Source organism: Papilio polytes, unplaced genomic scaffold (genome assembly GCF_000836215.1).
Source record: "Papilio polytes unplaced genomic scaffold, Ppol_1.0 DF821956.1, whole genome shotgun sequence".
Lineage (NCBI taxonomy): Eukaryota > Metazoa > Arthropoda > Insecta > Lepidoptera > Papilionidae > Papilio > Papilio polytes.
This window is the reverse complement of record NW_013527248.1, coordinates 190346-204571: the sequence shown is the minus strand read 5'-3', so window position 1 is coordinate 204571 and position 14226 is coordinate 190346. Positions and strand designations below refer to the sequence as shown.

At 37.3% G+C, this 14226-nt stretch overlaps 1 protein-coding gene across 3 annotated transcripts in view; it reads right to left on the bottom strand.

Moving 5' to 3' along the window:
* Positions 1-14226, bottom strand: part of LOC106107612 (protein slit) — a 114602-nt gene that overhangs the window by 71902 nt on the left and 28474 nt on the right. For all 3 annotated transcript variants that reach the window (XM_013288520.1, XM_013288518.1, XM_013288519.1), the window contains exon 2: positions 556-746. In XM_013288520.1, coding sequence (XP_013143974.1) covers positions 556-728 — 173 coding nt within the window. In that variant the 5' untranslated portion in view covers positions 729-746. The remainder of the gene's footprint in view (positions 1-555; positions 747-14226) is intronic.

Genomic DNA, 14226 nt, shown 5'->3' with positions numbered 1-14226 from the left:
TTTTTGAGAATATTTTGTTTTTGGTGTATTTTGTTTTGTTTTGTTTTTTGTAAATTACGCGGGAATATTGTTAGTGACGTCATCCCTGCATATATCGGAAACGTCGAACATCTCCCGCGGGAATAGAATGCATACGTTCTATTTTGTACTTTATCTGTATGTAAACAAGGTTCAATTTTGTTTATATTAAATAGTAGTGTTGATTTTTTTTTTTTTGGATAGAGGAATAACTTAATGAAATTGCTTGACTTATAAACAGTAAACAGTGTCAGTTTTAATTGAACAATCGAACTGATCAATTTAAATTTATATAAATGAGTTTTTATAGCTTAACTTATAATTATAGGATACCTAATCAGAAGTCAACTGTGACTAGCTGTTGCTCGCGACTTCATCCGCGTGAATTAAAAAAAGATAACCTTGAAAATATTACTCACTAGTAACATAGCTTTGTAATTATGAAAGAATTTTTGAAATCGGCCCAGTATTTTTTGAGTTATATTCTTTACAATATATGGATAAGAAAAGAAGCTCGCTTGACTATGATACACTTACAGTCGATGCGCGTCAGTGGGCAGACGTCTAGGCGCGTGCAGTAAGCCGCGGTGGGCGCAGTCGAGGGCGCCGGGCCGGCACGCGCACGCCCATGGGCACGCGCCTGCCCCCTCAGCCTCCGCCAGCAGCGCCGCGCTCAGCGCCAACAGAACGCTTAGCACCGCACCTCGCATCACAGCCACTTAGGTCATCTGGAAACAAAAGCAGCTCTTAGACTTCTACAAATTACTGAAGTGTATTCTGCTTGGGTACCACGACCATAGTATTTCTTTTTTATAATCACGTGGCAAACGAGCAAGCGGCCACCTGAAAGCACCGAAATGGAAGGCGACCGCTGCACATATACATCCGCAATTGCATTGCATTGCCCACTCTAAGTCGACGGAGGAGGAGACGCATATAAAGAGAATATTTCCCCTTCCTATGCGTTCCCTCTAATGTCAAATTCACTTTCCCATCCAACCCTTTCCTTATAAGAAAAGGGTGGAACGCGAAAGGGATAACCGCCCGAGCCGAGGCTCCTGAGGGAGCTCTCGAGACTAGTTACTGATAAAAGAGGTTTAGGCTAAGCGCGGTGAATCTGTAAATACCTCTTCAAGGCAAACAGTGACAACTCAGTAACAAAAAAACAAAAATAAAAAGGGACTAAAGTTGGGCCTCCGGCACCACACTCATCAGACGGAACGCGGATTTGCTCCCACTTCACGCTGTCTTCCGTGTGGTCGTGCTATTGCACTGGGCGTGCCGACCCATTCATGATAAGATGTTAAAGAGGGCTCTAACACTGTTAAAGTAGCTAGTATACGTGCCCAACACTTTCCCAGGGACTTTTTTAACACTATTCCCAAAGATTTTCCAGGGGCTGGGACGTATAGGTAGAGTAAATTTCGTGGCGTGTGCCTTTCTCTATTGATTGAAGGTACTACGCATCTACAAATATGTATACTTTGGTATTTTAACTAATTCCACTGGCCGCTCGTCTATATTCTATTACTAGCTTTCGCCCGCGACTCCGTCCGCGACTCCGTCCGCTTGGAATTAAATAAAACAAAACTAAGTAGCCTATGTGTTCTTCCAGACTATCCTCTACATCCTTACCAAATTTCAACAAAATCGGTTCAGCCGTTTAGGCTACAAACTCTAACAAACATCCATCTAAACTTTCGCATTTATAATATTAGTATAATAAAAATTAACCTTCAGGTCAACAACGGTCAATGTCTACCCTTAAGCACAATAAAGTTTAACTTGATAAGTTATAAACTAAGCAATTGTACAGTTTCAACGTGTCATCTTCGATCAAGAGTCATAGATTTAAATTCACACTCAGAGGTCAATTGGTAACAGAGTCCTTTATAGCAATTGTACAATACGACGAACCCATGGCTTAATAATTCTTACTATTAATGCGTTTAGATGTTTGATTCTCATACTTGTAGAGGATAGTCTGAAACACATAGACTACGTGCTTTTGTTTTCTTTTTAATTTAGCGGACAGAGTCCCGTGCGAAAGCTAGCCAGGATGTGGTAATGTGATGTAATGGAAGAGCAGTAAACCTTATCTCTCTTTTTGAACAGACTTAGGTCACCTAGATAATCGACTATCTATACACAAAAATGCGCTGGACGGACCAGGTATGCACCACACTCGACACAATTATTCATAATGCCATCCACGTCGCAGAGAATCGCACAGAGTTGAGATTTCGAGAGATTGTCAAGGACCACCCTGGTCGCGATCCTCAGGAGTGATGAAACGACAACAGTGGTAGAGCCCGCTTTAACATCTTCGCACGAATAGGCCGGCTCGCCCCCAGTAATACCACGACCACACAGAAGACAGGCGTCAAGTGGAAGCAATTCCGCGTTTCGTCTGATGAGTGTGGTGCCGGAGGCCTAATTTTGGTCACTTTCCCTTTCCACCCTTTTCTTAAGAGGAAAGGAAGGGAAGGAAACGTCGATTTGACGGTAGAGGATACGCATAGGAAGGGGAAATGTCCTCTTTATGTGCGTCTTCTCCTCCGTCAATCAAGGGTTGGCAGCGCATCTGCAATTGCGGATGTATATGGGCAGCGGTCGCTTTCCATTTCGGTGGATTCAGACGGCCGCTTGCTCGTTTGCCACCTTATATAATAAAAAAAAACGATCCGGAGAGAGATACACAAATGCTATTTTATTAATTTGTGTTCGATCTTTCTTACTTCCACTATTGAAATAACTGAGAAACGAAGAACACTATTGAAACCGCCATTCACGGACACTTAAAGCCACCATACATGGTCCTACCCGTGTACGTAAGCCCTTAGTGAGTCGGTGGTCAATTGGGACAATCAAATGAACAATTCTCAATCAACGCTGATTGTTGTTGATTAGATAATGCGTCGGGAATGTCACCAAATGCCTTCCTGTAGGACACGAGGGAAGACAAACTAATTGACAATTATCTTACTAATATTATAAATGCGAAAGTTTAGAAGGATGGATGGATGGATGGATGTTTGTTAGCGTTTGTAGTCTAAACGGCTGAACGGATCTCCATGAAATTTGGCACAGGTTTAGAACATAGTCTGGAAGAACATATAGGCTACTTTTTATCCCGGGACTAGTTACGGTTCCTTGGGATTCATTAATATAGTTTTTTAACATTTAAATTCCCGAGGGATACGTAGCTTTTTGTAATTTATATAGTTCGTATGTTTTCTAATACCGCGCGGACGAAGTCGAGGGCAACAGCTCGTTATTTATAAAGTGAATAGTCATAAAATTAGAAATATTACGTTAATTGTTAGTGAAATAATGTCTTTGGATGGATTGCGTGAAAGGTGACATGATCAAGAAGGGACAGATGACGGTAGATAGAGTTATTTGGAGGTGGAAAACCCACGCCGACACTACGTGAGTCGGATAAGGTAGGGGAGATGAAGATGATGTTTTGGTTATTAAACTAAATACCAGAAAGACTGAAAGACACAGTACAAGTTGCGCAAAGATCTAATCAGAGTCCGTTTTCCATCCCATCCTTTTCTTATGGGAAGGGGAAGCAATTTGACGGGGCAAGACATTTGTAGAAGAAATATCCTTTCAGTGTATCTCCTCTTTCAGAATTTAAATAACCTCATTCTGTATTAAAATAACTCAAAAACTACTGAACAGATTTCCAAAATTCTTTCACCATTAAAACGCTGCGTGAAATAAAAATATTTTTTTAAAATCCACGCGGATGAAGTCGCTAGCAACCGCTAGGTTGTGATGTAAAAATTTTCTTCCTACCATGTCAAATAAGGTCGTCACTCTACGACTATCAATCCGAGATTTTCCCAACCGTCACCCCGATCTGTCCCCATGCTAGAATAAAAAGTTAAATTCGTCCCACCTTTAAGTCCCACTATCAACAATAAAGTGACAGATGGAATCGTTATAAGTTTCAACCGTGCGTCCCCTCGTCGCAAGACGGAAGAAACTTTTGATTCTCATCTGTTTCTACGTGGTGACAGAGCATGGTGATGGTAGGGAATCCAGATCCGTGAGGAGTTGATGCATGTTGCCAGTATAATAAATTAAAAGCGGTTACGCATGCCAGAAACATCCAGGGTGCATTAGTAAGATAAGTGAATTCCTTCCCGGGTCATGACTTCGGTTTCTGGAGCACTAATGTGTTTCTGTAGTTTATCATTACTGGAAGAGCAAAGGTCGTGTATGCTTTTAAAGTTATTTCAAATATATCTGAAGCATTATAATGCAAAAAATAATTTAGATTCTATCTTTTTTATTTCTCTTACTAATGTTATAAATGCGAAAGTTTAGATGGATGTTTGTTAGAGTTTGTAGCCTAAACGGCTGAACGGATCTCGATGAAATTTGGCATAGACGTAGAGGACAGTCTTGGTAGAACACATAGGCTAATAAGTTTTGTTTTTTTTGAACTCCACGCGGACGGAGTCGCGGGCGAAAGCTAGTCTAATCTATTTTCTTTACTAAAACGTGAACACATTCCTTTGTTATTTTTATTTTAGATCTAGCTGTTCCCGTGCGGCTTCATCCATATGAAATTGTGAAAATTGTATTTTATTATTTACATTTGTCAAATTATCAATAGCAAATGTCAAAATGACATGACATTACAAACCTTGGCAATTTTGTTTCCTTGATGTTAGCATCAACTTATGGTCTCTTTCCCACATTAGGGTTTATATCCAAAATATTTAACCCTAAGTTTAATGGCGTGCAGATATAGCCTAAAGCGTGACGTAAGTGTAGGGCTTTATATTCCAAAAAGTATTATTCAAAAATATGGTGTAATTGTTGACATCTTAGGGTGAGTTGCACCATATCGCCGGTTACCGTTAAAGTTAAAATTATTTGTAACGGTAATATTTGGAATAACCTTAAAATTTACTAAGGGTGAGTTATATTAACTAACTATAAACCTTAACCAGCACATTCACGATGGTTACGTCTACGGATGTTCATGATATTCGCTACACCAGTTTTGCGCTGGTCAAAATGACGTCATATATGACACTAATCATAACCGCCCGATTTTGGGCGGTTATAATTAGCGTTACGGTTAGTGTCAGTTCGGTAGTGTCAACTGTCACAAGCTCTTATCTTCAAAAGTACAAATAATGGAAAAAGAAAATCTCTACTATTATCCTATACGTAATCCAGAAGAATAAAGTCTTGCGTGCTCGGGAATAATGGATTTCCAAGATGGAACTCGAAATTTGGCCAATCATTCAGTTTGGACAAATTTCGAGTGTCTAAGGCCATAGCAACAGCGCTTGTCCCTTTTCTCTTATTTAAAAAAAATGTGCTACATAAAAGGACAATTTATAATATGCATTGAGAGGACAATTTATAATATGGAAAATAAATAAGATGCATTTATAATTGTATAATTTTATTGTTTCATTTTTGCTACATATTTGAGTAGTAAAGTAAATACAGTTTCAATAATGGCCCAAACTAGTTTATTTTCACAAGAGTTTGCCATTTTCTCCATCTCCGTGGGCAAAAAGTTTATGTCACTATAAAATACCATGCGTATGATACATAAATATATACGGCGAAACATGAATTTCCAAACATTTTAATTTACGTAAATGTCATTCTTGACACCAACTTGACACTTTAGTGACATTCAGGTTTAAATGTTTCCATTGTAAAAACGAAAAACACATAAAACCTCTGTGAGAATATGTTTTTGCACTTGTAACCCTATTAACTATAACTATAACTTTTACGATAACCGGCGATTTGATGCAACTCACCCTTAGGTAACAAAGAAGTGTGTGTTTACGCTTCATTATAATAGTATCACCTACATTTACGACACGCTTTAGGCTACATTTTCACGCTATTAAACTTAGGCTGTAAGTAAATTCGAAAACCACATGCGAGAAAGTACAATAACTACAAGCCAGACCAGAATCAAAGTTGCTTTGTTCATTTAAATTGTCAACCAGATTGGTTTTAATAAAAATAACAAATAAATTAACTTTTAAATCATAACCTAAACATTTTATTCATAGCATTGGTGCTTCTTAATTGAAAATAAAAAAACACAACCGACGTTTAAGACGTGAAGTTAAAAAACACAATAAACCGAACGCGCTTGCCTACCTTTGCCTTTGTGTTTTTAAAAAGAGCCATTCAAATGTCAGAATGCGTATTGTCGTGCTGTCAAAGTGGGATTCACACCTCTCGCTTTTTTCGTTACTAAACTAGACGCGGGGTTTTGGCGGGAATATTAAAATAGTTGTGTTTAGGGTTATTATGAATAAGTTTATTTAGAAAATACGAATGAAACATTTAGTTTATAAGTATTTAAACCAATATCTGTTATCTATACCATTATAATAAAGAGGAATTTGTGTTTTTATATGTATTGAAATAACTCAAAAACTAATGAACCGATTTCAACAATACTTTCACCATAAAAAAGCTACGTTATCAATGAGTAACGGCTATATTTTTATTATTTAACTAGCTTGCGCCCGCGACTCGGTCCGCGTGGAATTAAAAAAAAAACGAAAGTGAGTAGCCTATGTGTTCTTCCAGTTCTCTACGTCTTTGTCAAATTTCATCGAGATCCGTTCAGCCATTTAGGCTACAAACTCTAACAAACATCCATCCATCTAAACCTTTCGCATTTATAATATTAGTAAGATTTCACGTAGGCGAAGTCAACATATAGTTTGTTATATTTTAAGAAAATAATAATGTTTTTGTGCCACTGGAAACCCATGTGAAAACAAAACATTTCAATAGAAAGCTACCGTATTGTAAAATGCAACAGCGTTCTAAGAAACAAAAGTGATACATTTTATATAGAAACGTGACAAATTGACAAAACAATCGTTTGTCTTGTCACCTGCTGGGTTTCGGATTACGTAATAACGGTACATGTCTTGTGTATGGAATGCCACTAAAATGTCAATATTATACAAGCTACTCGCGACTTCTGTCGACGTCTCTGTTAAGTTTAAAAAAAAAGTAAAAATGTAGCCTAAGTTATAATACTTACTGATAACAGACCTTTTTAATGGTGAAAGAATTTTTAAAATCGGTTCAGTAGTTTTTGAGTTTGACACATATAAACAATATAATAAAATTTTCATAATTTTACGCGGACGAGGTCGCATGGGAACAGCTAGTATAACATAAGATGGCAAGCAAGCAACCGGCTTTGAATTCGCCAAAATGGCGAAGCGACCGCTGCCCATAGACATCCGCAATTCCAGATGCGTTGCCTACCCTTATCCGATGGAGGAGGAGACGCACATAAAGAGGATATTTCCTATTCCTTTGCATCTCCTCTACCGTCAAATCCACTTCCCCTTCCCATCCTCTCCTTATAAGAAAATGGAGGCCAATTTTAGTCCTTTTCCCGTCCCATCATTTTCTTATAAGGGAAGGATTGGATGGGAAAGTGGATGTGACGGTGGAGGAGACGCATAGGAAGGCGAAATATCCTTTTTTATGTGCATCTCTTCCTCCGTCAATTTAGGGTAGGCAACGCATTTGCAAATGCGGATGTCTATGGGCAACGGTCGCTTTGCCATTTTGGCGGATGTAGGTAGCCGCTTCCTCGTTTGCCACCTTTTTGTATAAAAAAAAAGAAAAGTGTGGTAAAGAGAAAGGGACTTCAATTAGACATAACTGCGATTGTAGATTGTTTTGCAGCCTCCAACTGCTTGCACAACTAAAAATCGAGTAGCGTACCTAGCTCATAGCAATCATCAAAGCAAGAAACAGTTGTGCAGTTCAAAGCTGTAACCTAGCTTGCTAGCAAATTATAATCTCGGATGTTAATATTTAAAAGGTAAAGAATGCGGGTAAATTGTATAGCAATTACATTTGCAGTGCCATAGTGTGGAGTGGCCGCCTTTTGTTTACAAGTGAGAATTCGATTCCCGACCATTGTTGTTACCCTAACACTTGAGGACGCAGCTGTTACGTGACATCTTAGGATTATTCCCAACCGTCACCCCGTCTCTCCACGTGAGAATAAAAAGTTTCATCCGTCCCACTGTTTACTCCACGTCGTTGTCCCACTATCCACCAATAAGGTGACAGATAGAACCGTTATGAAATAAAATTAGTTCTAACCGTCCCTCCGTAGCAAAAGGTGGGACGGATTAAACTATTTCTCTCTGTTCCCGTGGGGACTGAGCTAGGTGACGGTTGGGAATAATCCACATTTTAGACCGTGCACACCTGTGACTAAACTATCGCACAACTGTTTAGTCGCGGTTTGATTAAGTAAAATTTTCATAATTTCATGTGGATGAAGTCGCACAGAAACAGCTATTTAGATAATACGAGCTGTTGCCCGCAACTTCGTCCGCGTAGTATAAGAACTATATAAATTACAAATAGCTACGTATCCCTCGGGAACCGGACATTTCTCGGGGATGAAGCTTATCCCATGTGTACTCCAGACTTTGTTTTATATCTGTACCAAATTTCAATAAGATATGTTGAATCGTTGCAGAATGATCGAGTAAACATTAAAAAACTAAGTTATTGAATCCCAAGGGAACCGTAATTATTCCCGGGATAAAAAGTAGCCTATGTGTTCTTCCCGACTATGCTCTTAACCTGTGCCAAATTTCACGGAGATCCGTTCAGCCGTTTAGGCTACAAACGCTAGCTAACATCCATCCATCTAAACTTTCGCATTTATAATATTAGTAAGATTTAAAAGTTTATACTATGACACTGTTTCGTTTTTATAACAAAAGATGAGCTTATTATAATTGTTGTAAAATTTTTATTACCTTTCAGAAAAAGTACCGGTGAATTTGTTCACTGCCTCGTCTATATTTAAATGTCTACTGTACAAATACAGCCTTAAAAACAAACGCAGTATATAGTTAAACTTAGGAATAACGTGAGTATAAGCAAAATTTGTACTAATATTTGCTTTATACCGCGTTTATTTGTTAGGCTGCTAGTATTTACGTAAAGACTCAGTGTCCATCTGTCGGTGCATTCAGATACGAGCCGACACAAATTGCAGTAATTGTGACGGGGGAGGAGCTTGGGTGCAGGAGAGGGGACGAGGTAACACAGAGTGACAGTCGCCACGCGCGGCCCTTGCGCGGTACAGTCGCGTACAATGTACTATAAATAAAAAAACAATATTACAATAAAAATTAAATTGCCTCCCACTTAATGGTCCATTAAATTGGCATTAAGGAATTCCCTTAACAATATTTAACAACTCTGAGTACACCTATAAAGTAATTTAATTTTTCCTGTCATTTTCTTTTGTAGAGCTTTGTATAGTTCTCGGTAAAATGCAAAAAACCGTTTTAACCCATGTTTGAAGTTTGTATCTAAAGCTATATTAAATTTGTATGCAATATATAACAACTAGTTTTAATCCGCGTTCGTCCGCATGTAAAGAAAAGAACAAAAATAAGTAACCTATGTGTTCCCACACAGTATCGTCTACATCTATGCCAAATACCATCGAAATCCGTTCAGCCGTTTAAGCAAACTCTAACAAACATCCATCTATACAATGGAACGTCGATAACTCAAACCTCGGTAACTTAAAAACCTCTATAACTTCAAAAAATAATATGTTCCCTTCCCATCAGAGCCCAAAACCTCTACAACATAGACCCTTGATAAAACCTCTATAACTTAAAATATTTTGCGTTTCCCTTACACTTTAACTTATTGAGGTTCTTCTAAGATAAATTAAATTAATAGAAATGCATTAAGTACGCGACTGTACTTTAGACGCTAACCCGATTGCCGGGCGGGCGGCAGTTAATTGTGTACTTGTGTGGAGGACTGTATCCGTGCTGGACCGCTATAACGATATTATTTGCTTATTATACTGCTCTACGACTAATAACCTATGTATTGTACCAAGAACCTTTTTAAAGCTTGTACATTTGACTAAACTATCGCACAACTTTTTAATCTCGCTTTGATTCCAATAAACTTATATGGAGGTGCGCACACTACTCGATTTATACAACTAAACAGGAACTATAAATAAACAGCGTATTTCTGTTCTCTGGTGTTAAAAATTAACTAAAACACCCTTATTCTCGGCTTACGCTGGCTAAACCGTTAGAGGTATATAAAAATTACATTAGGAAGAATTGTAGATATTTTTTTTAGTATTATAACCAAATATGTACGAGTAGCTTACTAGCTGTTCCCATGCGAATTCATCCTCAAAACATTATAAAAAAAAATATTTTATTTTTCACATTTGTCAAATTATCAATTGCAAATGTCATGATGACATGACAAACCTTGGCAACTTTGCTTCCTTGATGTTGGCAGCAATTTATAGTCTCTTTCCCGCATTGGGGCTTTTATCCAAAATATTTACCCACTAATTTCTATGGCGTGAAAATATATAGCCAAAAGCGTGACGTTAGTGTAAGGCTATTTATTAAAAAATGAATTGTTCAAAAATATGCTGTAATTGCTGACATCTTAGGCAACAAAGAAGTGAGTGTTGACGCTTTATTATAATATTATAGATTATAATTGTTGTTAAATATTTTATTACATGTCAACACGAGGTGGCTTAAGTTGACACCTGATACCTTTCAGCGAAAGTACCGGTGGATTTATTCACTGCCTCGTCTATATATTTCTTTTATATCTGTGTTACTGTAAGTAATAAATCAACTTGCAGATTTTATTAGCTATGACCGCCAAGATGGATCATTGCCACTCAGTATTGTTAACTCACAAACACATTGAAACATGTATGCCCCACTAATATAAACTAGCTTTCGTCCGCGACTCCGTCCACGCGGAATAAAAAACAAAAGTAAGTAGCCTATGTGTTCTTCCAGACTATCCTCTACATCTATACCAAATTTCAACGTAATCCCATCAGACGTTTAGGCTACAAACTGTAACAAACATGGATGGATGGATAGATGGATGGATGTTTGTTAGAGTTTGTAGCCTAAACGGCTGAACGGATTTCGATGAAATTTGGTATAGATGTAGAGAATAGTCCGGAAGAACACATGGGCTACTCACTTTTGTTTTTTTTTATCCACACAAACGAAGTCGCTGACGAAAGCTAGTTTATAATAGTAATAAGATAAGATTTGAAAGTTTAGATTTATATTTATTAGAGTTTGTAGCCTAAACGACTGAATACATCTCTTTGTAATTTATCATTTATTTAGATAATACAAGTATATTTTAGTAAGAATTAAAATTGCAACTTCCTGACGAACATATCAATTATTGTTCATTATTCTTTATATCTATTGTGAGTGTGTCCATTATGAGACGACAATGCATTCGGTGACGTACCGGACGTTGCGTATTGTGTACTAATCAAGGCCAAGAACTTACATCGAACTATGAACTTTTAGACTGAACGATGCAGGCTTGTCTTGTACAGTAAAAACCTTTGATCTTCGACTTTCATAAGAGGCACACGTTGACTAAACTATCGCACGAGTGTTGTGCGATTGTCGATTGTTTCACAGCTCAACTGCTTAGTTTCACAATTTTTTTTTATATAATATAAGGTGGCAAACGAGCAAGCGGCCTGAATCCACCGAAATGATAAGCGACCGCTGCCCATAGACATCCGCAATTGCAGCGTTGCCTACCCTTAATTGATGGAGCCAACGCACATAAAGAGGACATTTCCCCTTTCTATGCGTCTCCTCCACTTTTCCTTCCAATCTTTACCTCTTAAGAAAGGGTGGAAAGGAAAGGGACTAAAATTAGGCCTTCGGCACCACACTCAACAGACGAAACACGGAATTGCTTCCACTTGACGCCTGTCTTCTGTGTGGTCGTGGTATTACACCGGGCGAACCGGCCCTACAGTGCGAAGATGTTAAAACTGGCTCTACCACTGTCAAATAACGTCCATATAAGCTCATAGCAAAGCGAGACTAAACAGTTATGCGATAGTTTGGTCGCGCTCTAAGATAAGATAATATAACTTATTCAATCATGCTTAACCCAGTAAATATATTAAGTAAGAGTTCAAGCTTTGCACAAACCGGAAGTGCCCGTCACTTCACCTATCTTTTTAAGTTATCTTAATTACTTTACGATGTGCAAAGCACTTATGTTATCACGATAACTTAAGACGAAATACTATTAGGGATTTTTTTTAATAATAATCTATACTATTACAATAAAGCGTAAACACACACTTCTTTGTTTCCTAAGATGTTAGCAATTACACCATATTTTTGAATAATTCTTTTTTAACATAAAGCCCTACACTTACGTCACGCTTTAGGCTATATATTTTCACGCTATTAAACTTAGGGGTAAATATTTTGGATAAAAACACTAATGTGGGAAAGAGACCATAAGTTGCTGCCAACATCAACCAAGGTTGCCATGGTATGTCATCATGTCATGTCATTTTGACATTTGCAATTGATAATTTGATACATGTAAACAATAAAATAAATTTTTCATAATTTTATGCGAATGAAGTCGCACGGGAACAGCTAGTAAGTTATAAAGTCAATAGTATGTAGAATTATTATGTTTTTATACGAGCAGGCGCCCGCAAACTTCGTTAGCGCAAATCATCCGTTACGCCTTTTTCACAGTGCGTAATTAAAAAAAGTAGCCTATAATATGCGGGTCTATATCAGCTACACTTCAGTGTAAGTCCGGTCAAAATCGGCTCAGCTATCGAAGATTACCCGGAACAAACGCGGCTTGCGGACAGACAGACAAACTTTTTTTAAGCGATTTTCTTTGTCAGTTTTCTGGAGTTGTCTGTTTTTTTTTATATTACAAACAGACACTCCAATTTTATTATATGTACCAACTAATATTACAAAGAAATTGTATTTTTGTATATATTGAAATAACTCAAAAACTACTGAGTCGATTTCAAAAATTCTTTCACCGTTAGAAAGCTACGTTATCAGTGAATAACATAGGCTATATTAATTACACGCAGGCGAAGTCGAGACCAACAGCTAGTTACATGTATAGATTAAAAATGTAATTTACTGTTGGGAATCAAACTTTACGCTTTAAAAGTCTACAACTACTGTTCATTAAAGTCACCTTCGATCAAAAAACTTGACTAAATTCTACACATCTTAGATATCCCAGTACTATTAGCCCTTAAAAATGCCAAGCTAATTTCACTCCTATCTTCAACACAATAAGGTTAGTTTCACAATGAACAGTACAGTCATATTCTTGTTAATGTAATTTCAACTCTATTGTCAATCAATAAGGTTTGTTTTTGAATATACGTGAGTAATCGACCCTATTCCAGCAGATCACAGCCTAACGAACCACGCGTGCCTTCATCTGATCTATGATGTACAGGGGTAAGTAACATATTTCTTTTATGAAAAACCCTATTATTTGTTAATCAATTTATTTTAGTATAATTATAAAAACTTTATTTTTTTACTAGCTGTTGCCCGCGACTTCGTCAAATAACAAAATGCTACGTATCCCTCGGGAACCGGACATTTCTCACCTTATCCCATGTGTACTCCAGACTTTTTTTTATATCTGTGCCAAATTTCAATAAGATATGTTGAACTTGCAGAATGATCGAGTAAACATTAAAAAACTGAATTAATGAATCCCACGGGAACCGGGAATTACGGGGATAAAAAGTAGCCTATGTGTTCTTCCAGACTATGCTCTAAACCTGTGCCAAATTTCATAGAGATAGGACATTGTTGGTATAGGGTTTTTTAATATTAAAAAAAGGTTATTCAAAAACATGCTCTGATTGAGCTGTTGATTGAATGCAAGAAGTATCTGTTTACGTTTTATAATATTAGTATAGTTTATGGACAATCTATTTCCTATTATTAGTGTTTTGAGATACCTGTTTGTTTATTATAATAATGTACCAAATGTTGAACACCCCTGTGGTAACCCGACCTCGCGATACCATCGCATCGTTCTACACTCATTGCTCGTTTTGTTTTTTCATTTATTTATTATTATAACTTGTGGAGGCTTTTTATACGCATTTTACAATAAAATGTATAGTGAGTACTATTTGTTCAACATCTTCAAAAATCGGTAGCATATTTATACTATTATAATAAAGCGTAAACACACACTCCTTTGTTGCAAGATGTCAGCAATTACAGCATGTTTTTGAATAATTCTACTTTTAATAAAAAGCCCTACACTTACGTCACGCTTTAG